This window comes from Buteo buteo, chromosome 16 (genome assembly GCF_964188355.1).
Source record: "Buteo buteo chromosome 16, bButBut1.hap1.1, whole genome shotgun sequence".
Taxonomy (NCBI): Eukaryota; Metazoa; Chordata; class Aves; order Accipitriformes; family Accipitridae; genus Buteo; species Buteo buteo.
Genome location: NC_134186.1, coordinates 17,732,832 through 17,758,246, shown reverse-complemented (window position 1 = coordinate 17,758,246; position 25,415 = coordinate 17,732,832). Strand labels below are relative to the sequence as shown.

At 43.2% G+C, this 25,415-nt stretch overlaps 1 protein-coding gene across 5 annotated transcripts in view; it reads left to right on the top strand.

Annotated features, from left to right (window-relative positions):
• Window positions 1-25,415, top strand: part of LMO1 (LIM domain only 1) — a 62,728-nt gene that overhangs the window by 5,101 nt on the left and 32,212 nt on the right. The window contains exon 1 of one of the 5 annotated variants that reach the window (XM_075047063.1): window positions 854-903. The exons of 3 other annotated variants lie outside the window; for them this stretch is intronic. In XM_075047063.1, the coding sequence (XP_074903164.1) occupies window positions 879-903 (25 nt within the window). In that variant the 5' untranslated portion in view covers window positions 854-878. Of the gene's footprint in view, window positions 1-853; window positions 904-23,008; window positions 23,128-25,415 lie in introns of those variants that run through there. One more of the 5 variants, XM_075047067.1, reaches the window with a different exon arrangement.

Genomic DNA, 25,415 nt, shown 5'->3' with positions numbered 1-25,415 from the left:
TGCTTTCGTCGAAAATCCCCGCTCCTGCGGGAGCAGCTCCGGCCGAGCGGCCCCGCTGCGGGGCCACGCGTTTGGGAGCGCCGCGGGAGCCGAGCCTTGCTGGGAGAAGCGGGCTGCGAAGCGCCGTGCCCGGGCTTCTTCGCCCGCCGCGCCTCGGCCGCTGCCCGGGCGGGAGCAGCCGGCGGCGGCGGCACCTGCGCGGCGAAGGGACCGCGGCCGGGGCCGGGGCCGGGGCCGGGGCCGGGCTGCAGGTGGTGCTGCTGAGCTGGGAAGGCTCCCGTTTGCCAGGAAAGCCTGACAGGAGAACGAGAGGGGTCCCTGGGAAATGTGTGCGTTGATTCAATAGCAAGTGTGCAAAGCTCACGCATGGCGAGGCAGAGGCAGCGGTAGTGAGGCTTAGGTGTTCTGCCCTCTCTGAATACAATTTTAGATTTAGGTGCGGCTTAAAGCCAAAGGGAAAACACTTTGTAAGGTTGAAAGCTGCGTCGCTGCGACAGCCGGGGTTATGAGCTATCAAATGCAATTACATTAAAATAGATTATACTGTGTAAATTGAGCCATTTAGAAGTGAGAACCAAAGAAACGGCTCCGATCCCCCTTCTTTCTAAATTGCGGTTTTAGTTCCTTGCAATTCTGAGGCACAAAAGTAGGTGAGACTGCTTTTGTATCTGCAAAGTGCTTTATTTCTGAGTGTAATTCTAACTGAGTGCAATCTAGGTTAAAAGCTGGACAACTGGGTAATTAGAGCTCACTTGCTGCTAAAGGACGATCAGCTGTACCGTAGCTCATTTGTGTTCCCAGAGACTTGGTCTCTTCTCCCCTGAGCGGAGGCTGCTGGAGAAGAAGCATCTGTCCCCGGACTTTTCTTGATTGCGGAGATGATGGTGCTGGACAAGGAGGACGGTAGGTGGGCTGAGATTGTCTAAGCCTGTGCTTGGTGTCTTCTGTGTGCTGCTAATGTAGAAATAGTTTTGAAACAGATGCGCGCTGTGCATATCAGGGTGCTCTGCTTTCAGCTTCTGATATTTTTCTCTTGTGTTGGTAAAAGCACGCTTGCTCTCCCCCCCCCCCCCCTTTTTTTTTTTTTAATCTCTTCTCTGGCATGATCGAACCAGTCGAGAAGGGTTTACCCCAGGTTCTGTTTGCTGAAGGACATAGCAGAAACAGCTTGATTTGGTTTTTTTTTAATACCTATTTAGATTTTTCTTTCTACAAGTTACTCTAGTATATCCATTTTAGCCTGTTTATTTTAACAGCTTTTATTGTAAATCTAATTTTGAGATTTTCTTTCCTTTCCATTGCATGTCATCTGGGTCTCTTTAATGTGCGCCTCTAATATCTATTTCTCGCAGCTTTTCTTTATAGCTATAAACATAATGACAATAAGCTAATAAGCTGCTCTGGCAAAAAAGCATTGGCTTATCCTAAGAATTTACTCCCTTCTCTAAATGGCAGAAGTGGAGGTTCATTGGGAGGTAATTTAATGAATGAAGCTGAAGGAGAGCTTGACTTATTTTTGAACTTCACATATACTTATTTTTTTAAAGCTGACTAGTCCTTATCGAGGATGACTAGGGGGTACATTTTGATGTAAGGAACAAGACTGTTAGTTAGTAGTTTGAATGACCTGATGCCTTCTCTTGCACATTGCCTACCAGGGCGTGCAACTTCACTGCTCAGTCACCAGTAGTTTCTAGGACGAATGTGGTAAGTCTAATCACAACTTTTTAATGAAGTTTTTCCCTCATAGCCCGTACATGGAAAGCAAAGATTAAAACTGAGGCAGAGGAGAACGCTTCTGTAGCCATCCAGATGGACTTCCATCAATGGCACTGCCTCTTGCCAAAGACCTGCACCTTGGCGGCACTTTGTTTATTGAAAGTGGGAACTCCATCTTAACTTTTAACGCACGTTTGTAGCTATTATCTCGTTGGTTTGATTCACCTTTATAAATGGATAGTGTGCGCTGTGTAATGGGTGTTTTGCTGGATCCTCTGATCTTGTAAAATTTTTTTCAGAAATCTCCAAGTGTTAAAAAAAAAAAAAAGTCATAGGTAGTTGTCATTTGGAAGCAGAAGAAATTATTGAATATGTGCAAGACTCTAGACAAGAAACAGCTTTTCACAGGGAGCCAAAAAGCTTGGAGAAATTGGAAGTTGAGCATTTTGGCAGTAACGTTGATTTTACTTGAATATATGTATTGCTTTTTAAAATATTTATGAGAAAAATGACTTGTAATGCCAAGTCACTTGCTTTCCTGTGTCAGATTGGTGCTAATCATGTATTGTGAATAGTACTGAAAGCTGTCCAATGCTAATAAGTTGGAGCGATATGATTTTTGTTCCCTGACCCATATCTGTCTTCTGGTATTTTAAAACTGAATTAATACTGTACTGGAGAATAATTAGGAAAGAAGGCTTGACTATTGAAAATAATGGATGGATGCTCACTTACAACAAAAAGTCTTCTACTGAGGTTCCTCTTCTCTCTCTCCCCTCCTTGCCTCCCAAAAAAGGGTGAGGGAGGAATACTACCCAGTATTTTACATCTAGCATTTTGAGGTCTTTATCTCATTATAAGTTTGATTTCTAAAGTTATCAATCTGGTCTATTCATGTGAGTAAAATTTGAGTCTAGTTTCTGGGACGGAACGTGAGGGTTTGTTTCATTCTGATGTGAGGCGCTTGGGACAATGAAAAAAGCTTTCACAAAGATTTTACGCCTTTAAAACATGAGACCAAGCAGAAATGCGTCATTATCAGTGCTCTCTTGTATTCAGATTCGATCAAATTTTGACTAAGAGTTGACCAGTGTGGGGTCAGTGCCCACGTGTAAGTTGTCTTCCCCTTCTAAATTTATTCTGTGCTAATTAAGTTGGCATCCTAAAACTGTGAAATAATCTTATTCGGGGAAAAAAATAAAATAAATCCTGGGCTTTACTTCTGTTGAGATCTCGTAAGTTTCTTTGTTAACACAGTAGAACTTTAAAAAAAGAAGATGATATGAAGCATCTGTTACACATCTTCTAGATCAGCTTTGCAGTTGACTGGATTGTGGATAAAAGACACGCTAAGTGGTTGAGTATTGCTTATGCTGGGAAAACAAATGAAGCTAACAGGGTTTCAAAGGCTTTGAAGCAGTGTTGCTCTCAGAGGTGTTCAGTTGTTTTCTTTGGCAATATAAGTTGAAGCAAGCTAGTTTACTTTATTAGAGGCATAAGGCTAGTCTTGTAACCTTCCTCTGACTAAGATGAATTTGGCTGGCTGACCTTATTTCTTTCTGGACCACACGTGTTGTGCTGGGTTTGGGGTTTTTTGTCTTTTCCCCTCTTTAGGACTCATCTCTTTTAAAGGACAGCAGCATTTTCCATATTTTGTTAAATCTTCCTTTTCAATTTGTGTTTCCCTATAGAACTATGTTCTGCTATGATGGAGCAATGCAAATCAAGTAAAATAGCCCAAATTAATTCTTCACATTGGCGGCAGTATGATTGCCTGCATGGAATCAATAATGCATCATGGAGGGATCAAATTTTGGAGTATAATGTGTGAATAATGCTTGACACAAAACAAAAATTCAGTCATCATAATAGCAATTAGGAAAAAGCTGCAGCTTATCCCAGCTGTAATCTCTGCTAACAATGAAGCACAGCCTGGTAATCAGCATGTATGGTATGAAATGCACTAATAGAAATCACGGCTCTTTGTTATGTGTGTGTGGGGGTGAAAGTTTCCTTTTAGCTAACTTGTACTGTGTTAACTAGACATAGTATCCTTCAACCAAATTATTGAGTGCGTGTGCACTTGCAAAAACACTGATCAGCTGTGTGTTCATCCCGATGTTTGCGTAGACAGTAGCACCCCAAATCACAGATCCTTTGTGTTTTCAAGCAGAACTGTGATTAAATAGATTGCAAGAGTAGGCCGAGTAAATAATATATCAGAGGACTCCGTTAAACATGTGCCCATATACAAACCTTGGGTTTAACTTTAAAAAAAAATTCCATAGTTTCTTTAAAAATGAAAAGAAAAATACGGATACTCAGTAGTTGTGTGCATTGGGGTTAGAGAATGGGTCTTAGGTTGATGGGAGGTATTTAGGGCAATGAATATTAGGTAATTTGAAACTGGATTAGTAGCAGCAGTTGGGTTCCCTGTTGTGTAAGAGCCCATCTTACCCTGCATAGAAGGAAAGAAAAGCAGCATTTGGAATTAGAAAAGCAGTGAAATTGATTGTATAATGGCAGTTACAGGAATGGTGCCACAGCGCCCTAGCCAGGACAGCAGAGCTGTGGGTTGGCTTCACAAATGACTATGGCAGCTGCCGTATGGAGGTACCTGTAGACAGGTAGGTGGATATGGAGAGAGATCTACCTCCAGCAAGATAGGTCCTGACAATCCTCTTCTGTTGATAAAAATCATTATATGCACAAAAATAAGGCACGTACGAGTTGCACACAAGCCTAATATAAATAGTGCCATACAGGAAGAAGACCTGTTCTATGTGCAGCTGGTATCTTTTGTTTTCTTTTTAACATACATTTCTCAGGTATACCCGTTGAGGAATCATGCAAGGAGAGAGGAAGGGAAATGGCAGGGTGGCTTTTTCCTCACATGACATGAAATTTAATTTTTCTGTTGCCTAATATTCCTGAAGGTGTCTCTTTTTTTCCTTTTTATCTCCTGTGGCCCTCTACCTTGGACCTTCCCCATGTCTAGTCCATCATTGTCTAGCTTCCCGTGTATAATGAACCACTACACGTCTTCCCAGACATCAGCTTATTGAAAGAATGTTTGGTTCAGGTCACCAAAGACCTGTATTTACCTATTTAGCTGGGTTAGCGGTTGTTTTTCTGAGGCCTTGATCTTGCCACACATGGTCTTGATATAATTTCAGAGGTTTGGTTTGGCTTTAGTTCATGAAACAGTGTCCTTTTGTGACTCAAATGTACAGCAGTGGGTTAATATATTTATGAAAAGGAGACAGAAGGTTGTAAAAGCAGGAATCTGAATAAGACCAGAGCACATTTGGCAGCGGAATAAACCATGAGACTCGGTTTGGCCAGAAAGGACAAAAAAAAAAATAAAAAAAAATTTGGACTGTTCCTCCAAAGCTGTCCAAGCGTGGAGCTAGAGGTAGTCTTCCTAGAGGTGCCCCCTGTCCCTGGAAATGGCAAATATGGAAGCATGAGAGAACCACGAGATAGTAAAGTAGTTGCCTAAACCTTTTCAAGAAATGGCAAGTACTGTAGTGGAAGCACTGATAACCTAGATCTCTATTTAATGAAATCTCATCCTATGGGAAAAGGAGGAGTGAAAGGAGTTAGCAGGCCTAATAGGAGCAAAGTACTTTGTATAGGAGTCTTCCTGCCAGGCAGTCACATAGTTCTTAGTGTTTGCTCAGACTAGATAGCTGAAGGATCTGGGTAGGCATCTGTATAGGATGTTGTTGTTCTTCGTTCCCAGATGCTGGTGACACGTGATAGTTGTCTGGTTGACCTAACAAGCGTTAAACCAGTGTAGGAACACTTTTCAGCTTGGGTGATAGGTCAAGAGAAGAAGCTGGTTCTTAGAAATTAGTTTGCTCTAATTTTGGTTTAATACAGTAGCAAGTATGCTTGGTACCCTGGCAGCAGAACGTAATTTGTCTTCTTTGGAGTTAGTGTTAAATTTTATTATCTTTAATAGATACAATGTGAACATGTCAGCCTGTTTGTCATAGCCATTCCGAAAATGCTCTCTTATGGTAGAATCTTCGGAAAAATTCCTTTTAAGAGCAGTGCATTATTAATAAAGTAATCCATTAGGTCTGGTGATAAAGGGTCACAGAAGAGTCTGAAATATGTTTCTTAAATGGTTAAGAAATTTATCATGGTTGGAGGATTAATTGATTTCATTTGGAGGCTTTCTTAAGGTTTTCAGGCTTTGTGTTTAGAGATGGTTTTACTCTCTTTGGAAATGTGCTTGCTACTCAAAGTTTTGCTTCGCTGTCATTAGCATGAACTATTACATTTCTGCTAAAGGCAACCTGTTCTTTTAGCATTATGACTGATTGCATCTGTGAGGAGTCTTACTTAGGTAAAGAATATGGAAGTTTATGGCAAATAAGGTATTTTACTTGAAATCAATTCAAAATCAGAATAATGGTATCAAGCATTAAGTGTTGCGGTGTAAGAATAAAAAAGGCACTGCAGATCCTGCTAAATGCTGAACTATAAAACTCTAATGGGTCTATATCTTTTTAAAATTGGACAGAACTGTCATCATTTAGAATACATAGACATTGTTTTAAACCATATAGAAATCACTGCCCCCAACTTCAATAATGTGCGTAACTGTTGCCAGGGAATGATTTATTCAGTGAATGTAGCTCCTATTCACTGAAGACTTGGGGGTGGAGGGAAGGGCAATTTAAAATGAAAGTTGTTCGCTGTTAGATTAACATAATTAAACCTGTAGATCGTCTGAGAACAGTTCACCGCAGCTACTGTTTTTTAATTCTCACTGTGTAAGTGTGTGTGTTTGTTTTCTCTGTCCTCCAACAGCATGACTCCCGAGCCCAAGTTTTGGAGCATGATGTTGGGTGCTATCTGTGCAAACAGATGCTCAACTCTCCAGTGAATGTTCTTGCAAACTAGTTTCTTCATACATTGCACATCAAAGCAGATAATGGATGCTGTTGTCCATATTTAGAGGGTTTTTTTAAATTTCATTGAACATTTTGGAATTCTTTACGCCACTGTTCAGAGTTCCTTGCATGCTAATCAAACTCTGAAAGGGTGATTTGGGCAGTGAAAGTAATATTTGCCTTCTTTTTAAACTATTGATTTCAACAGTTCTAGTTTCCCTTAAAGAAAAAGTGGATGATTGTTGCATATTCATGACTGAACTGCAGAGAACTTGGACCAGAATTAAACAATTAACCCTCTCGCCAATGTAAACATCCATTTGAGTAGAAGCCAGGGATGTTCCTACTTGGTTTATTATGGATCTGAGATATAGAAATGTATTCTGGAGGACTGCGTTTCTAATAAATAAAAAGGCATAATGAGAATGTAACTGGGAAGGAAGACAAAAGCAGCCATGCTTTAAATTGTTAATGATGGTGCCAGTGGCTGCAGCTTTACCACAGCTGTTTAAATTGATCAGCTAGTGAAAATGTTTTGTTTTGGCATTTTCCCTGCATGTGCAACTCTTTCGAAGGGACTTCTGGAAGCTTTTCAAAGGGGAATCATGATCTTTTTTTAAACCAGGCTTAGAACACCAGAGTTTCCAGCATTTTGGAATCCAATTTTTAAGGATGCAGTTCAGTTTTTCTTTTGTAAAGTTTTTGGCTGATGAGCCATTGCTTCCCCTAAATTTCCTTTACCGCTCTTCTTTTTTTTTTTCTTTCTTTTTTTCCTTCCCCCTCCAAAAATATTGCAAATTACTTGCTACCCATAAGAGATGGGGCAACAGCACGCTTCCTAGCTGTCCTTTTTTCCCCATCTCCTCTATTTTCCTGGTGCTACTGAGCTTGATCAGAAAAGCAGAAAGGTGCTATGTCAATTTGCTATGCATCTTTTGGTCAAGCATCCAGTGTGAAATTGTTCTGTAAAATGTACTTTTTCAGAGGGAGCTTGCTACTAATTTGTTTCCTGGTTGGCTCTACCTTGCAGCCGATGTGGGTTAACCAATACCTTTTTAATGCGTGTATCATTTCCTTCTGTTCCAGAGAGATGGGTACATGTTTCAAAAGGATGCAATCTCTTTGAGTTGGGTAGGTAGGGGAAGGTTGTACCTTCTGTATGTTGACAAGTGACACGGCAGAGATGTACGGGTGGAGGACCGGCTTGAGCCGGTGAGCCTTGGTGTGTTTTGCAGAACACCTCCTGCCTTGGGTTCCCACCTGAAAGAGCTTGTGAGCAGACCTACCCGGGACCTTGTGTGAAGCCTCGTCCTGGCACTCTTGATGGCAGGTGACTCGTGGATAGGCCTTAGATAATGTTGAGCAACCTGGTTTCTGCCTAATGTACTGGCAGTGGGGGTGGGTATTGAACATTATTCAGAATCCATTATATATTTATCTTTATACTCCTTTGTGGAAAATGATTTCTGTAAGTACCCTGTTATGGTTATGAAAGCCCGAACCAAGCATCAGTCTCAAACCCTTTGACCTGTCTGCACAGAATGGAAATCTGTTTTGAAAAGGACTCCTTTATATCTGTTTTTACTCCATGCCCTTCCATTCATTTGCCTATACAAAGCAATAAAGGGTAAAACTAAAGTAACATAAATTGGTCTGTCTTCCTGAATCCATGTCTCGCTAATGTACCCAGATTAACTCAACTGTAAATTGTCTCCTTTGGATGTCGTGTCTTGCTAAAAGTTTCCTATATGATTCATGATTTGGATTGCTTTTAACAGCTATTGGCTAAGCAATATGGTAAATGTACAAGGTGATGCAATTGGCATTAGTGAGAGGATGCACAGGAGCATGTAATGCAGTCAATACTACATTAACTACTGATGCCCAATTACAGAAACTGGAAGAGTGGCTTTTAGGAGCATTAGGACTTGCAGAAGAGCTGAGATCACCTGCCGCTCCTTGCCTAAAAGCTTCACCCTTTATGCGCTGGGATCAAAGCAAACATTTAGTTGCTATTTTGTCATGTATAACAACGAAGGTATTTCCCCCCCCCTTTTTTTTTCCAAAAAGTGTCACACTGATGCTTTTAGCACATGTAAAATCCTATCTCCATATTTCAAGATTCTCCTTCCATCTCCTGGGGCAAGACTTTATTTGAATAAAAACTCTTTAACCACCCCTGCATTTACTGTTTCTCTGAAGCTTACTACTTTAGCCGTTTTTTCTTTTAAAGAAATACTAAGTGCAATTTAGAGTGTCCTATTTCAGCGTGTCAGACAAGGCTCCCCTTTGCTCCTCTCAGCTCCTTCCCTTTTCTAATCTGTATATGATTGTTTGTGACCTCAGCTGGCTTGAAGTCTCTAGAAAGAGTGTTTTAAAATACAACCAGATACCATATAAAACAGGATATTTGAGCGTGTGACCTCTCTGCAGTCCACGTTCAGATTAAGCACACATTGTTTCCACCATTGCTTTTAAAACTCATTTGCAGGAGACGGCAAAGGACCACATTACACTAAAAGACAGTGCGTACTTTTAGATTGAGCTGAGTGTGATCACAGCTTCTAAATCTATTTTAAAAATAATGAGCAATGTCACTGCCGCATGGCGAAACTAGCAACCCACAAAGTTCCTCTGGACTTGGAGTGAAATGGGAAATTAAGCAGCTCTAAGAACACTGAAATATTTTAATATAAAAGACAGCTGGCAGGTGGCTTATTGCTCTTGTTGCAGCATTTGTCTTTACTTCCAGCTATGATACTTGGCGTATCGCTGCTGCTTTTAATCCTCAAAGCATTTTGCCAGCATTAAGGAATTTGTGCACCCCAAGTTAGCATTCCCTGGAACTAAGGCCTGGGTATCTGGGGGGATGTGCCTGACCCCCCCTAAGGCGTGGGTGGGCTTCTGTGCAAGTTGTCCCAGATTTGTTCAGCTCTGCTTTTTCTCTGCCCAGCAAAAGAGGAGGGTGGGATCTGCAATGCCATCTCTTGTTGTGGCTCCGTGCTGGGCCTGGGTCCCACCTTGCCTGCTGCCCCACGCTGGGTTTGGAGGTCAGAGCTCCACAGCAGAAGGGAGGAATAACTTCTGGATCTCTTGGGAAGGACGGAGTGCTGTTGCAACAGTTGCTCTCCTTGACTGTTGTTGGGGCAGTTGTGCTGATCCCCTCTCACCAGGCAATTTTTTTTATTTTACGTCCCTGAGGTTCAGTCCAAGTGATTGCAGATTGTTGAGGAAAAACCTCCACTAGCCTATCTTCCTGCCATAATTGTGAGCGTCGGTCACGTTCCCCTCCGATTCCTGCCATGATTATAAGTGTTGGTCGCGTTCCCCTCTGCCGTTTTATGTGTGCGACAGAAAAATGAGGTAAGACTGTGCTGTAAAACATCCTGACAGTCTCCAGGCGCTTCCTTAGCGACCCTTCTTCGGTAGATGGTGCCTTAACTTCGTAGCCAGCTGGTGCGTTGGCTCTCCACGCGAGTGCTCCACAGTGCCGTGGAGCTCTGCCCCGTATCTAGTGCCCGCCTCGGTATTCGGCTGGTCCAGGGGGGTTTGCCGTGGCCGGAGGAAGGAGGGACTGGAGGGGCAGGGGCCGAGGAGGAGCGGTGCTGTTATATTGAAGAGGCCTGTTGCTTTCAGTTCCTGATCGATGCTCTTTTGAATGTCCGGGGGGAGGGAGCAGAAGGTAACCTGCTGGTTTTCTCCTTGCGCTAATGTGTTTAAAAGGTGGCACCAGCAGTGGAGGCGTGGGGGAACTTGACTGAGCTCTGCCTTTAGCACGGCTTCAACGCAGACAAGTATCCTGTGCTTGATGCACTTTCCAAGCTGTACAAACAATGCTTTAAATGTCTGAAGTACCCAGCAGGGCAAATCAAAATGTCCTTGAGCAACTTTGTATTTAGACAGTGTTTTCTCTTTTCCTTTGATCAGGAGGGAGCAGATGTGTCTCTTCTTATGTGTGTGTTTGCACACACCCCCCCCCGATGCACACGCATTCCCTGTCCTTGCGCAGGGGCTGCAGTATTTAGGGTAGGCTGTTATTCCTCTTTGTTCTTTCTTATTACTGGTTTTTTTCCAGAGAATCTAAGTTGGAATTTAGAGAGGTCAGACTAAACAAGGTTTTAACTTACTCTCGCTCATTCCCTTATCTCTCTTTAATTTGGATAGAGTAAAAAAAAAAAAAAAAAAAAAGGCTCCCTTTAAAAAAACATATGCGTATGTATAATCAATTCATTGACTGGTCTTTTTGGGGGTTTTTAAGCATTCGGTCTAAGTGGGCTGCTCAGTGAAATTTGTACATTCATAAAATAGCTGATTGAAAAGCAATATTTCAGATAAATACAAGCCAGCGATCTATCAGCAGTTGTAATAAAAGCTGGGCTTCAGGCTGTGATTTTATTTTGAAATAATAAGAATTGCTTTATTCTTTTTACTTGAGTTACCATGGTAATTCTGTCGTGTAGCAGTGTTATATTGATTTAGAAAGTGGACAGTAATATTTCTTTTGTGTTATTCTGTTTCTAGGGGTTGATTTCTAATTTCCACTTGGAGATTACTTTTATAAATTTCTTAAGTCCTTCCACTTTTTTCTCTAGCAGTGTAATTTTCCTCTCACACATTGCTATTTTCTGAGCTTATTGGTTTGCTCTTATTTTAAATTAAACTTGCTGGTTTCAAATATTGAAATGACATCTTTGTCTGTGTCTGTACTTTGGTTTAGCAAAATATTACAGTCTGCTGTTTTATGCTTAATAATTTAGGGGAAGCTTTATGTCTGCCATCAGTGGTTGTTGGTAACTTATGACTAAACCAACACAGAACTTAAACCTCTGACATTTTAATACTGTGTAATGGTGCTTCCACCCTGCACACCATTTCTGTTTTTTTTTTTAAAAATCTGCCTTGTGTGTGTGTGTGTATGCTAAAGAGAATGACAATTAAATTCTGAAGAGATCAGGAGGAGTTTTTGGGTGGAGCTGGCTCTTGGCCACCTCAGGTTTCCGTCACACTTGAGAGAACCACTGGTTTTGTCCATCATGCCCATACCATTCTTGGCTACCCATCTTCCTCATGCAATTAAGAAGCTTCATTTTCTGAAAGCAAAACTTTGACTTGCAGAAGTGTGTGTACACACCCGATGGCTGACAGAAAAATAACAAACTGCTTTAGCTCTGGACAGGATTGTTATACCTTAGCTATGGAGCACTGCTCTTAGATTGCTGCTGCTTTAAGAAATGACAGCCTAAACAGGATGCAACTGTTCCTTGTGGCATCTCCTTCTTTTTTTGTGAATGAGAAATAATGCTTCTATTCTGAACCCGGGAGATGAGGGGAAATGAACCTCAAGCATCACTGTTTTCAGAAGTGGTAGTTCACATCCTGAAACCAAAGCCATGAATTCTGCTTTCGAACAGAAGGCATTCAGCTTACCTTTTAGTATAGAGGGTGGAAAAGCTACTTTGTGAGCACTAAGTACAAATTTCCTGATCTCATGAAAATGCCACTGAAAGGTTTTGCGGTGCAAGTAACTGATGGGAGGGGGACTGAAGTCTTGTTCTGTCGCCCTTTCGTTTCATTCCTGTGTGAAGCTCACGACAGTAAGAAAAGGAGTCTAGGAGCCCCAGCTGATCTCTGCTGGGATGGCTGGACCAGCTACAAGCAAGGAATTACCATCAGCTGGAAATGGCAGAAGAGGAGGGCAAGGATGGCATGGGTGTGTGGTGGTTGACCTCAAAAGGACTTAGGTATGAGGTAGCTGGGAAAAGGCAAATGCAATCCTGGAATGGATTGAACAAGAAACTGCTAATAATGATCACTGTTAGTAATGCTGGAGAGAGGCACTGATAGACCTTGTCTATCATGGGTGAAACATGGATCACTCATTCTCAGGGACAGTAAATCCACATGGAAATATGGACAGAGAGGATGCTTGTAAAGACAGAGGGGTCCGTGCTTCAGCTTGTCTACCTTTGCAAAATGAAGGCTGACTGGTCTGCCCTGTATGAGGACACTGGGAAAGGAGACACCAGGGATGAAGGAGAAGAGTCTTTTTACCCCAAAAGATTTTATTGTCTTTTGAACAAGTAGTTGGAAATGGCTAAGAATATTTCTAGGCTAGCAACTTGAAAGCTTCTGGGCTTCAGAAGAGTTGGTCTCTAGATCAGCCTTGCCAGAGAATAGTGGCGGCATGAAGCTGAATTGTTTGGGTTAGAGAAGGACATGGTGTGATAGCCTCTGGCTGCCAGAGGTGGGACTCACTAGTCCTCAGTCGTCAGTCCATGCTGAGGCATTTATGTCACACTGTGTGAAGCTCTGTCAGTGTTTCCATATAAAACCCATATTTTCATGAACATTCATTTATGGTGAAAGTCTGCACATAAGATCCTGCCTGAGGATACCTTTTTCTTTCCTATTAAAATTTTATAAACCCGTCACTTGGCTGGGATTTTTAGTTCTCTGTGAAAGTAAAATAGAAGGGGGGCCCTGATGGTGAAGCATGGAGGGTATAGTGTCATTTTCTTCCTTAATGCTCCCTTTAAAAAAAAAAATTAAAAAAGGCACCAGCTACAAGCTTACAGGTGAACTCCTAGATGGGAATGGCCATGTCTGCAGGTTCCAAACTTCTTTTCAATGTTCTGATTTGGTTTGATCTGAGTGTGAAAATGCATAAGCAGCTGCTGTTCCCAAAAGTCTCCCCGAGCTTTTCTGCATGCGTGTTGGTGTGCAGGTGTTGCCTGTGCTATTCAGCTTGAGAGCAGTGATCCACAAACTTTAAAACCTTCAAACAGGTCTTGACCTGTGAAGCTGTAATGGCCCTTGGAGCCTTTACAGCCCATCAGGTGATGTCTGTTACACATTAGTCTGTAATAGCTCCAGAATAAATAACTTGATTTTTTTTAAAGTCAGTAATTATATCTCTCCGCAATGGAGTGCAATGGCTCCGCATGCTAAAATGCAGTTTTAAAGTAATGCAACAAGAGACTGTTTAATGTCTCTTGACAGTCTCGGTGCTGAGTGCAAGTCCTCTGCTTTCTTTCTGCAGCATTTTCTTTCTCATTGCTTACTCACATTACAGCATATCCATGCTACCAGGATCTGACATCTCACCCCAGATTCTCTGTGATGTGGCAAACAAGTACCTGATACTATGGGTCTCCTCAAAATAATGTTTTGGTCTTTCCCCATCACACCTGCTTTTCAGGAAGAGCTTCAGCTGATAATTTGCACTCATCTTAGTAGGGCTTTGTGCTCAAGAGAGCAATCTTGCCCTGGTAGGAGAAAGGACTAGATGATTTAATAGACTTTTTTTTTATAAGCATTTCTCTCTGTATCTGATCTTTTCACGGGATACAGTGCTGCCTGCATCCTAAGTTGGCATTTGGGTTTGCTACCCCCTACCTAAAATATATTTTCTTTCCCTATGGTTCATTCAATTATAACTCTAGGATATATCTTCTGGGACTGAGTAATTGGCTAGGTCAGAAGTAATCTTTATTTTCACTAGAGAGATGTTTACAAACTGATGCTGTAGTATCTCTTTAAAACCCACTGAGAATCTGATTAAAGGCCTGAGGATCTTCTGCAAAGATTGCCTGCTCCCAGTTGACTTGAAAGGGTCAGCATGCTGTCACAGTTTCGACGACTAAGAATTAACTTAAGGCTGATTCAAATGCTACTCTCTGTGTATAGCATTGATTGGACTGCTTTCAGATGGCAAGAGGTAACTTTATACTGTAGCATGTGTGAACTCCATTTAGTTAAATAGGAAAGCTGAATGAATATGGTTGCTTGTGGCATGGGAGCTTGAAGGTGAACGCGTTCTACCCTTTCTGCCCTGAATTAAATACTTCGGGGAGGGTGGGAGAGAAACATAATTCTCGTGGTAACATACTTGGGATACTACTGCTGCAGCTGTTCTTCACCAAGTACAGCTCCTAAATTTCACATAATCTTTTCTTCTTCTCTTCCCCTACGCACGGTCCACCCTGTCAGGTTGACCTTAACGGGATGGGATGGCTTGTAGTGGAAACGGCAGCAGAGTGCTCTTTTGAATGGAGAAGAAAACACCCAGACCCAATAAAATAAGTTTGGTGCGGCTTTATTGCTGCCCCTTTTTCAGGAATTGGTAGTAGCACTAAGATTTTTAACCTGGTTTCATGTGAGCATCAATGCTCAAAGGCATTATGCATTAATGTGGGAAACAGCTGGTGTTGACTCGCACAAAGCTGTGGGGTTTGTGGTGCCATGCTTCCAGTTGCTAGCCTTAGAGTAGCTTTTAAAAAGGCCCTGCTGAATGCAACCACCTGACATAATGATGTGCTCTGTGGGAAGCAATGCCAGGCTGCAAACTGGTGTATTCTAGCGCTGTCAGCGTGTGCGCCAAAGCAGGCAGTGCTGCTGCTCCTGCTGCAGCTGAGCCCATCGTGTGGAAGTTCTGCTGAGCACCTTAGGGAAAGACAACGGGTTGAGCTGAGGGGTGCTCCTGAGGACCTGCTTCTGCCTGCCAACCTCTCTACCCAGCCAGCGGTTGCCTCTAGCTGATGGAGCAACCAGGGAAGGTGTCCCACCAGCATTAGACCTTCAGCCAGGACGCAGTGAGAATCTTGCTGCTTCAAAACAAAGGTGGGGATTCCTGATTTCTTGCCTCCTGTAATGTCTGGTAAGATAAAGGGCTTTCTGGTGATGCAGTCACAGCACTAGGCCCTTCTTGGGCTTTCATAGATGCATCAGTGCTGTCCATGAGTGAACAATCTCAAGTGTTTGGTGCATCTGTGTTAAAGGGTTCAGATTTCCCTGGGCAAATTCTTGGCGATTCTTCCTAGTATTGTCTTGGAGTGAGTGCGACATAGCTGTGGGCCGGGACCTTAAGCTAACCTAAAAGCCTCGGTGTGGTTTTTTTCTTTTCCTTGCTTTTTTTTGGTCTTGCAACTGTTGTAATAAATCCAGGAGGAATAGATGCTGGAAATGCTGACAGGCTCTAAGAGCAACCAGAGAGGCCATGCTGCAGTAATGTACTGCTCAGCTTTAATTGTGCCCAGCACAATTTCTGTGTTCCCCGTGGGCAGTTACTGTGCAGTGCTCCTGCATCGTGGCCACGCTTGCATCCAGAGTTGCAATTTGCCAGTGGTCACTCTCAGAAGAAGAGTATGCCCTGGCAGGATCCTGAGCAAGCTGAAGGCGATAACAACTGCACCAGCCAAGGTAGAGGATAAGAGAATGATTTTGGCGTCTTCTGTAGGTGACCAACCATGAAGTCAGACAGTTTTCTATCTACAAGACTTGAAAAATTACACCAGAGACTGACAGTCTTGTCCCTCCCACCCCGCTCCTCCCCTCCCAGGCTGGAGGAGCCGCTGCCTCATGGTCACTGTAGTTTAGTTGTGGCATGTTTCACTGTACGCAACTGGATCCATTTTCTGTACAGTAAACAAAGCTCTGATTGCCTCTTCGGACAAATGTTTTGACCACCTTTTGCCATTATAAAGATAAACTTTTTATCAAATTAAACAGTGCATTGAACTAAGGAGCTGTGGACATGTCACAGTAGCCCCCGTGCTACACCTGATGGATACTCAGTGTTTGCTTTTGCTTCTTTTCATACTGTCTTCTTTCTGTTTGGGACAATTGGCTCCTTACTCATCACTGAGCAAGCACCATGTGTTTAAGTCTCAAATGATGACTTGTTTCCCTCCCATCCCAAGGAAGTAGATAAAAATTTGAGGTCAGCAAACCCCTTGCCAAATCCTGATCTGTACTTAGGGTTTCTCAATATGTGCTGTTCTCATTTAGTTTGTAAGCTTACAGCACTGACTCTCCAAAGAACACTCCTTGGTGATGAAAGCAGGTATTTCTTGGTCTTGGCTTAAGGTTCCATTAAATCTACAGAGCAAGCCAGCTGTGAAGATTTTTTTGCTGGTTCCTGCTACAAGAGAGTCATGTGAGTTGTTACTACAGTACCAGCTGTAAACAGCTGTGTAAAATGACAAGTCTCATTTTGTTTCAATTAAATGAATACGCTTCAAATGGTATTAACCTAGTTAGAATTTTGCTTATCAAAGCAAGATCTGTAAAGCAAGCCAGGTAAGTGCATATTACTGTTTGAAGTTGCACGAGAATGCAGGAGGAGGAGTTGATTTTGAACTTTCCTCACACTGCATATCATGATCAAGTGCTTGAGGCAACTTTAACATCTGAATGAGCTTGTCATTAAAGGAGTAGTGTTGATAGCAGGGCTGTGCTTACTCAGCATTTCTCTGCAAGCTCTCGGAGCGCTCCTTCCACCTAAGCGTTTACCCTTCAGTTTAGCAGAGATGTCTATCCAGTGAAGGAAAGGTCTTACACATCCTGCGGATGCTGAATGACAGTATTTCCATGAAATAAATGCTGAAAATGTTTTTCATGTCCTGGAAGAAATCACTAAGACATCATGTAGGAAAGAAAACCCAACAGGACTTGACCCTGCTTGTGTTTATGTTTGTTTGGTACTATGCTATGTAAGGCAGTGTATGCATACAGAGTAGCAAGAAATAATCTCTAAGGTAGAATGTTTGAATTAAAAGGTTGAGAAGGACAATGAAAATAAATTAACTTTCCCAAAATAGCAGCATTTTGGTAATCTGTGCTGGGATGAAATTCTGGTCTCCAGATCTCAGGCCTGAACACTAATGCTGAACTGCAAAAAAACCTCATATTAAGTTCATGTGATTCTTGCTTCAGTACCATACCCAAGGGCAGATCAGCATGGGTGCTGGCTGTCAGTCTGTTTCCAGTTTACTTTGAGAGTAAGTTTTTGTGTTACACTGTGTCAAATGCTAATCTGGCTAAGGCTTTCTGTATCGCTTATGCAATTTAATATGTCATCCTCACCTTCCCCCTTGCTGGATTTACTCTACTATATAATGTGTATTATGGCAAAGTGTTTTTCCTCTAAAATAGAGAGAAACAATTTGGGAACAATGCGCAAACCACATGAAACACACGCTCTACTGGAAGATTGGTTGACAGCAATGTTTTAAAAAATATTCGCAAGGAGATATGCAAGAAAGCACGTAAGTATCTTTGGAAATGTTAAAGTAAACTGGGTCTTCGTGTATGGGAGGAGATAAGTGTAGTCAGCTAGTGGGGGAAAAAGGAGGAAAAGGGCATGCATGGGTTGGAAGCAGGACACACTGGGGTTTTTTATGAGTTTCGGGTATTACTGGAAGAACTGATACAGATGTAAACAGAAGTTACGTGGAACCTGCCATTTTTAAAATGTACACAGAAAAATATTCCAAACTAGTTAAAGGTTTGTCAACATTTAGTCTTTATTTTACATGATGACCAATCAACTAGTATTTAGTCTTCTCCTGGGTCTTGTGTCATTTTAGCTGCTTTTCCATAGGGTCCCTCACAGGAACTGGATGTGAAGAGAGAAGTAGGAGGTGGCAAGTGTAGCGTTGCTCCTCTTTGAGCCGCAGCCCCGTGCAGAAGGCTCAAAAGGGCTGTTTCATGGCCAGCTCTGCTGCGGGGTAGCGGGGTGCTTGCAAGCACTCAGTGCCTTCAGCCCTTGGTGGCCATCCTGCGGGACGTGCCGTGGAGGGAGCTGGTGGTGTGTGCTGGCACGGAGCTGGGAGACGGGAGCCCCTGCTGCAAGCCACGGGCAGCTGAAGAGCCACCACGGGCAGCCGCCAGCCAGGGTGTCTCATAACCTGACCAGCTCTACCTCGCCTGAGGTGCTTGGCACGGAGGCCGGGTCTTGCTCCTGCTTGAGAATGCATGGCTGAAAGGCATGGTTTGATGTGCGGAATAAAGAGAGGAGGAGCAGAGAACTTCCCAAGCGCTGTGGCAGAGCCCTCCTCCTGTTTGCCCCGTGCCAGCTGTGATGCGAACCCACAGTCTGTGCTTCACCTGGAGCTGCGGCCATTTGCCTTCTGCATCTGAGGAGCACGTCCTGCTTTATACCTTCATCTTCCCGACTTCTTTCAGACATCTGTGTGGCTCTGTACTCATCCTGCCTCTTCAAAAGATAAAAATCTTCATTTCTCCCTCCATTTCTGAAGAACTGAGATTCTTGAGTCCTTGAATCATTTGACTTGCCCTCTGCTATGCTGCCTTTGCAGCATCCCTTTTATATAATCACCGCTGCTCACAGTATTCTGTAATACAGCCCCACTCCTCTCTCTAATAGACTGCTATGATGTCCATGACTTACATCCCTGAATTTTCATTACTGCTACAAAGACTTTTATGCACTTTAAAAGGGAACAGATGGATTCTTCCCTATTTTGGAAGAGATCATTCGTGCCTGTCCACCTTCTCAAGTTCACCTATTTTCATTACTTTAACTTAAAATGATTTGTGGAGCCTTCTGAGCTCTCAAAATTAAACTGGAGCCTGAATAAGATTTGAACCTAGATTTTCCTCATCTAACCTAAAGTAGATGATAGCTTCAAGGGAGGACCCAGAGAATAGTTCATTTTGGTTATAGTTCAAAACAGTAGTCAGTCTGTTCTTTCCCACTGTGCTCTTTCAGAGTTGCTCCAAGGAAGCTTACAAAGAGCCCTTCTGAGATGGAAGTGGGAACAAAGTGCTAATTGTTAAATTATCTTTTGTCCCTGTAAACCTAAGGAAAATCATCTGAAGGATGTTAGTTGCATACAGAGTATTTCTGTCTCCATCCAGTGTTAAGTAGTCTGGTTTAGAAAACCTTAGTTTTGTCCTTTGCAGTTCTCAATAGGCTTTTGCACTCAAACAATATGGACTCTAGCAGGTGGCATTTTTGGCAGATGACCTCTTCTCGATACCAGGATGTTCAGAAGTTGCCCTTTCTCATCTTTTTCAGAACTATTAAAATAAGAGGTGAAGGGCGAATGTACTACTAATAGGGTGAAGATGCACTAAGATCTTAGACGGAAGAAAATCAAAATATCGGTTTCCAAAGAATTGAGTAACTGGTGAAGAGCATGGTCTAATAGCTGGGTATAGTAACTAGCAGCACTTCTCTCTAGAAACAAATGATGCAAACTTACAAGAGCGGGTCTTCTGCTGTGGCAGAGGTTAATTATACGAGTGGTTCTGCAAGTCGCAGGCTTTTTCTTCTGTGCTCTGCTCACATTTGCCTTTCTGACGTGAACTGCAGTAATATGCACAATTTACGTGTCTCTGTCTGATTTTGGTTAATTGTAGTAGTAATTACTAATTTCCAACCCTTGACCTGCTTTTTTAATCGCATTTTTTAAATGATCTTTTTGTGCCATTTTAGATTTGGTGTTTGGTTTTTAATTTAGATAAATTATGCTAAAGTGTTCTTGAGAGCGCTGCACGCTGAGGTCAAAAGCTTTATCTGCGCAGTGCCCATTTTCTTTAACCTATTTTAATAATCGTAGCTGCTTTCTTTAATGGGTAGCTTTTGTCTGAACTATGCTAAATCTGTCCTGTTTAGACCAGGCTGCTGACGTAGCAGTAAAACAAAGTGCTGCGGAGCGGCCCTGAGGCTTCGGGATCAGCACCTGGGTCAGGGAGGCTCTGGGGCCGGGTTTCCCTCCCGGCACAGCTCCCAGCGCGCCCAGCCCCACAGCTCCCAGCGCGCCCAGCCCCACAGCTCCCAGCGCACCCAGCCCCACAGCTCCCAGCGCACCCAGCCCCACAGCTCCCAGCACTCCCAGCCCCACAGCTCCCAGCACTCCCAGCCCCACAGCTCCCAGCGCACCCAGCCCCACAGCTCCCAGCACTCCCAGCCCCACAGCTCCCAGCACTCCCAGCCCCACAGCTCCCAGCACTCCCAGCCCCACAGCTCCCGGCGTGCCCAGCCCCACAGCTCCCCTGACCTGCGCCTCTGCGAACGCCCAGAGAGGCGCCGTGGGCCTGTGGTGCTCGGCAGCCGCCCCAGGCCCGATCTTCAGCCTCCCACCGTCCGTTTGGCTGCGCTGGCACCTCGCCGGCCTTGTTGGAAAGCCTTTCCCCTCCCCTTTTGCCAGTAAGCAATAGGCAAACGCCGGTGGCGGCTGGCAGCGGCCAGGGTCCCTCGCCATGCCGACGGCACGGCCATCCCGCGGGGCGAGCGGCTCCCGGCCTCCCGGCCTGCTGCGTCTCCCGAGCTGAGGCGTTTAAGGAGCAGAGCGATGGCCAGGCGTCCTCGTGAGCGGCAAGGGCCCGTTGTCGGCCTTCTCGCGGGAGGGCTCTCGGCGTTTCCTGAAGGGACGCGCTGCTTTATCCCTCCGCTCTCCCCAGACGTGCAAAAGGGCGTACGTGTTTACGGGTAGAGGGGCAGTTCGCTTTGGCTGTTTGTGGTAAACCGTGCTAGATTTCACGCAGACCGGTTTTCCCACCTTTCTCTCCTCCTCCTCCTCTTGCTTTCGATGGGGAAAGTTTAACAGGGTGTGATGTTTTCGAACTTGGAAACAGGCATTAAAGAGCAATTAGCTGGCCGGCCTCCCTGGATAAAACAGAGAAAGCTTGCCAAAGATGATCTTGTCTTTAAACATTTGTACAAATCTCTTGTCAAATATAGAAGTAATTGCCTTTTCCCCCCCTTTTTTTTTCCCTCTTTCCTCAACCACTTTCAGTCCTGCATCTGGTTTAATATAATGGGTGTTTGCATGAATGGCTTAGTTAGCCAGGGTGGTAATAAAACACTTTAAATTTATTGTGACATTTGGATTTAATTAAAAAGTACACACTTAGAAAAGTAAAACATAATGTGTAGAAGGAGTCAGGAAGATTTTCTCCTTTTCTTCCAAAAAGCTAATTAGAGTTGTATTTTAAATTGTTTATGTGCTGCTAATCATTGTAATAAATCATTTATACTGAGAAAGACACACTCTAATGTGCTTGTGTAACTGTTTATGCTCTCAAGTTTCTATCATGAACAAATTGATCTGGAAGTGAATTTATTAACCACTAGGGAAGAAATCATTAGTGCTTTCTCTAAATATTCCCCAGGTACACTTTTATTATAGTAGTTTACTGTTTTAAGTAAAAGTAACGTTACAGGGCCTTGGTTGTAATTATGATGCAAATTGACTTTCCGTCATTTAAAAGGAGGGAAAACTGCCTTTTTGCTGGTAATATATATCTATGTCGTATATGCCAGAGTGTGTCACAGCTTCCAAAGGTTTTTTTGCTGCAAACAAAACGTAAACTCGTGCTTTCAGGGGAACTAGCTGTGGGGACTTTATGGAAGTTTTAAAATAATCCAGTGGAAAGTTTAATCTCTTTAATCTACCTGGCCTTTGTTAAAGGATCTTAGGTCAAGGTAAGCATAGCCCATCACGTTAAATCTTTTGCATCTGGCAGCACACTTAACACTTACAAAGCAACTTGGTGCTTTCAGAGTGCTAGAGACCACTTGAAATCTCTTGGAGATAACTAGCGTTGCTGTTCTCTGTCACCGGTGAAGACACCAATGCAGAGATTTTCATGTGGGAGACCAGTAGCAGAACTGCAATTATAATCTGAGATTTTCTGGTTTGTGGCGCAGTTCTTAATCCAAACTGGGGAGCTGCTGGCATCCCAGCTCTTCCCGAGGGTTTTTTAAGGTGGGCTCGTCCTGCGAGTCTGGAGGTGGTTGCGGAACCGAGTGCGAGGGCGCAGGGAGCTGTGGTCCCTGGGGATTTGCAGCCCGCTGGCTAGCACTGAGGAACAGCTTTCATATTTGGAGGTGTTGCTGAATTAGTTTTCAACACCCGTATTTCCCCCATGGTAGTAAATTGCATTTCCCGCCCTGCCCAAGAAACCAAATCTGACCATCAAAAGCTCCAGTTAACACTAGTAGGTTTTGTGGGTGCTTTTTAAATTTAGCTGCTATTATTTGAGTACTGAATTATTTATTTACAAGTCTAGCATCAGGCCACCGGGCGGGAATACCCACAACATGTAGATTTATATAGTTGACTAGATGGTTAGGCATTTTTATTTGAAGTCCTCAAAACTGTGAACTACAGTGTAACTTGATGGGGAGGTTTAATTTTCTATGGGATAGTCTTAATTTAAAAACAAACCAACCAACCCCCACAACTAACCAGAGTTCCAATGTCTGGTAAAGCAAACAGTCTGCAGCTCTTACCAGCAGAGAAAGGAGAGTCAATATGAGTAAAACTGTTCTTTTTAATGCATATATTATTTGGAGGAGGTGACTTAAAAAGGAGAGCCGGGAGGATGCACATGGAGCCCATGAGAGGCAGCTGCAGAACGCAGTGGCACCAGGAGAGGAACGGAGCCAGGGTTAAGCTGGAACCAGAAGCAAGGACTGCTTGCACCTTCACAAGGGAGCTTTCCAAAATCACTGGCTGTGGAAGCTGCAAACCACTGTGCTGAACTGCCCCTGGGATTTCAGCTTGTTTCTCCTGCACAACCTTACTCAGGCCGTGTGTGTGCTCCCACCCTTCGCATTTAAACATTCGGTCGGTCTGCGTGTGAGCTGTCTCCGTGCTCGGTGGAGGTGTATTGACGGCTTACCAATTCACGTCAGCGTTTCCACAGCTGAGAGTGTTTGAAGGATTTCATGGCTGATGTGTGCGTGCAGGTATGTGAGAAAGACCTCCTGTTGCCTTGAGGAGTTAGGCACTGGGCTTTGGGCCTTATGTATCCGCACTTTTATTTTTACTATTTTTTTTTAAATATAGTGCTTAGCTGCTCATGGTTGAGTTAATGTTATTTTTTTCTCCTTAGCCTTAGGGAGGTTCAAAAGTGACAAACGCTTGTGTATCAGTCCTGGCCACATGCATGCCGTGCCACCAGCAACCTGTAGGCACGTGTGTGTATGTGTGAAGAATTTATTGGTACTTCAGTTACACAAATGTCACCAAAGTGTCACCAAAAGAATCTATTTCTAGATTTTCCCCTAAACAAACAGTTTTCTCTCACAAGATCAAGATGTTTATTTTCTGTCTCCTTTTAGACAATATTTCTGATGTGTTGGTTTAAAATCCAGTAACATTACACACATTTTGCTTGCAAAGCGTGAATTTTTTTGAGACTTCTAGCTATTCATTTTTCCAGAAACCTACTATAGAGTGTTCTGCCACATTAGGTTTCCCTAATAATCCATGGGAGGATGTGATCAAGATCTATTACTGCCTCTCGATGTGGACGTCACCAAATTCTGTGAAGGAGCTGTAGTGGCAATTCGCTTTGCTGTTTGCAGGTGTTTAAATCTGTATTTGGAAAGCCTTGCTGTACCAACTGGGCTTCAGAACTGTAAGGAATCAAAGGATGTCTTGTGTCTTCTAGGAAATGTGGATTTTTTTTTTTTTTTTTTTGTCATCTTTAGATCCTTTTATGGCCATTTTCAGAGCGAAATAAGAGGCCTTCAGTCATTTCGTATTCTGCTGAATCTGACACTTAGAAATGTAAACGTGTCTATCAGAATGCCATTAATTGAGAATAATAAATGTCCCTTTATATGCAATGTCTTTATATAGAGGTGACTCCTGCTGCGATTCCTAAAGGCATTTTTCCTTCAAAGCACAAATATATCAGCACTTAAAGCAGCATTTGATATCCTCTTGCCGTTCCTGCAGCCTGAGCCTCTGCATTGCCGCAGCTTATTTTTCTTCTCTCGACACTTTACAAGGTGTGCCATATTCAAACGTGGACCTTCTCTGCAGAAGTGTCCATGAATTAATGGAACTCAGAAATAGCCAGTGGCAGTTTTACAGAAAGTCCCAGAATTCAGAACTGGCTTGTCCTTTGGCAAACAGAGGCTGAGGGAAGGGGACCAATGCAGCCACATAATAAATGTAATTCGTGGAACAAAGTTGGTGCCCATTTACCCCAGTGGAGCTGATGAGGACAAGTTGTTCTCTGCCACCACTTGCTGTGTAAGAACAGCTTTTGTGTGCAGTCTGCTCATGCAGCTTGGAGCTTGTGTAAAAGTGTTAAAGCATCTTGAAGGATACAAACTGTATCTGCAAGCTACTTAAATACGTAGCCTTGGAGAACCAGGTCTGTAGGTTTTTAAGTAAAGCTCTGTTGTAATTTCAGACTCTCTTAATAACCTTGATGCATACCAGCCTGGTAAGATTCAATACCTCCTCTTTAAGCTTCATTTTTTTCTCCTTGCTTGTTAAAAATTCCTTGCACCTGGGCAAGAAATTACCCAGCTTGACCCTTCTAATTGTAAGACTTTTAAGATGTTGGCATCCCAAAACAGGGGGACGGTGGCTCTTGTGTGACGTGGCAGGAGCTTTTCCTGGGTGTGCGAGAGTGGTTCTAGATTGCAGAAATGCTGGGGAAATTAGCGCTTCACAGTTTAGGATGAAAATGAGGTAGACCCTGTTCATGACGAGCAAAAGTGAGTAATGATTTTAATATATTAAGGCGTAAGAGGTGGGGACACAGGATCACTCTGATTTTATCATGTGGAATGGGAAGAAGTGGTCCCTTGGTTTAACTCTTCACTGCCCTCAGAGGAGGGTAATGTGCAGGTATCCATGCTGATTCAGACCTTAACAGGGTGATATATAATGTTGCAATGTATTGGTTCAAGTAAAGCTAGCAAATGGAGCTGTGATGAAGACATCCATGAACTGCACACCAAAGACTGATCATTCTCTGGTGATTATAATGCAGAATATCTGTCTTAAATGCTAACTGTGGGATGCAGCTTTACCATTTTTTATGCTCTGTAACAAAAAATACGAGCTCAGGGGTATATTAGTATGATAATACATTAATATAAAGTACACCTTTTTCTGGCAAAAATAGGCATTCCTCCCACCACAACTGAAGAGCAGAGAGGATACTGTCTGTGGAGGTTTGCATATTGTACTGCAAGTGTATTTTGACACTAGAAACTGAAGAAATGGGAAA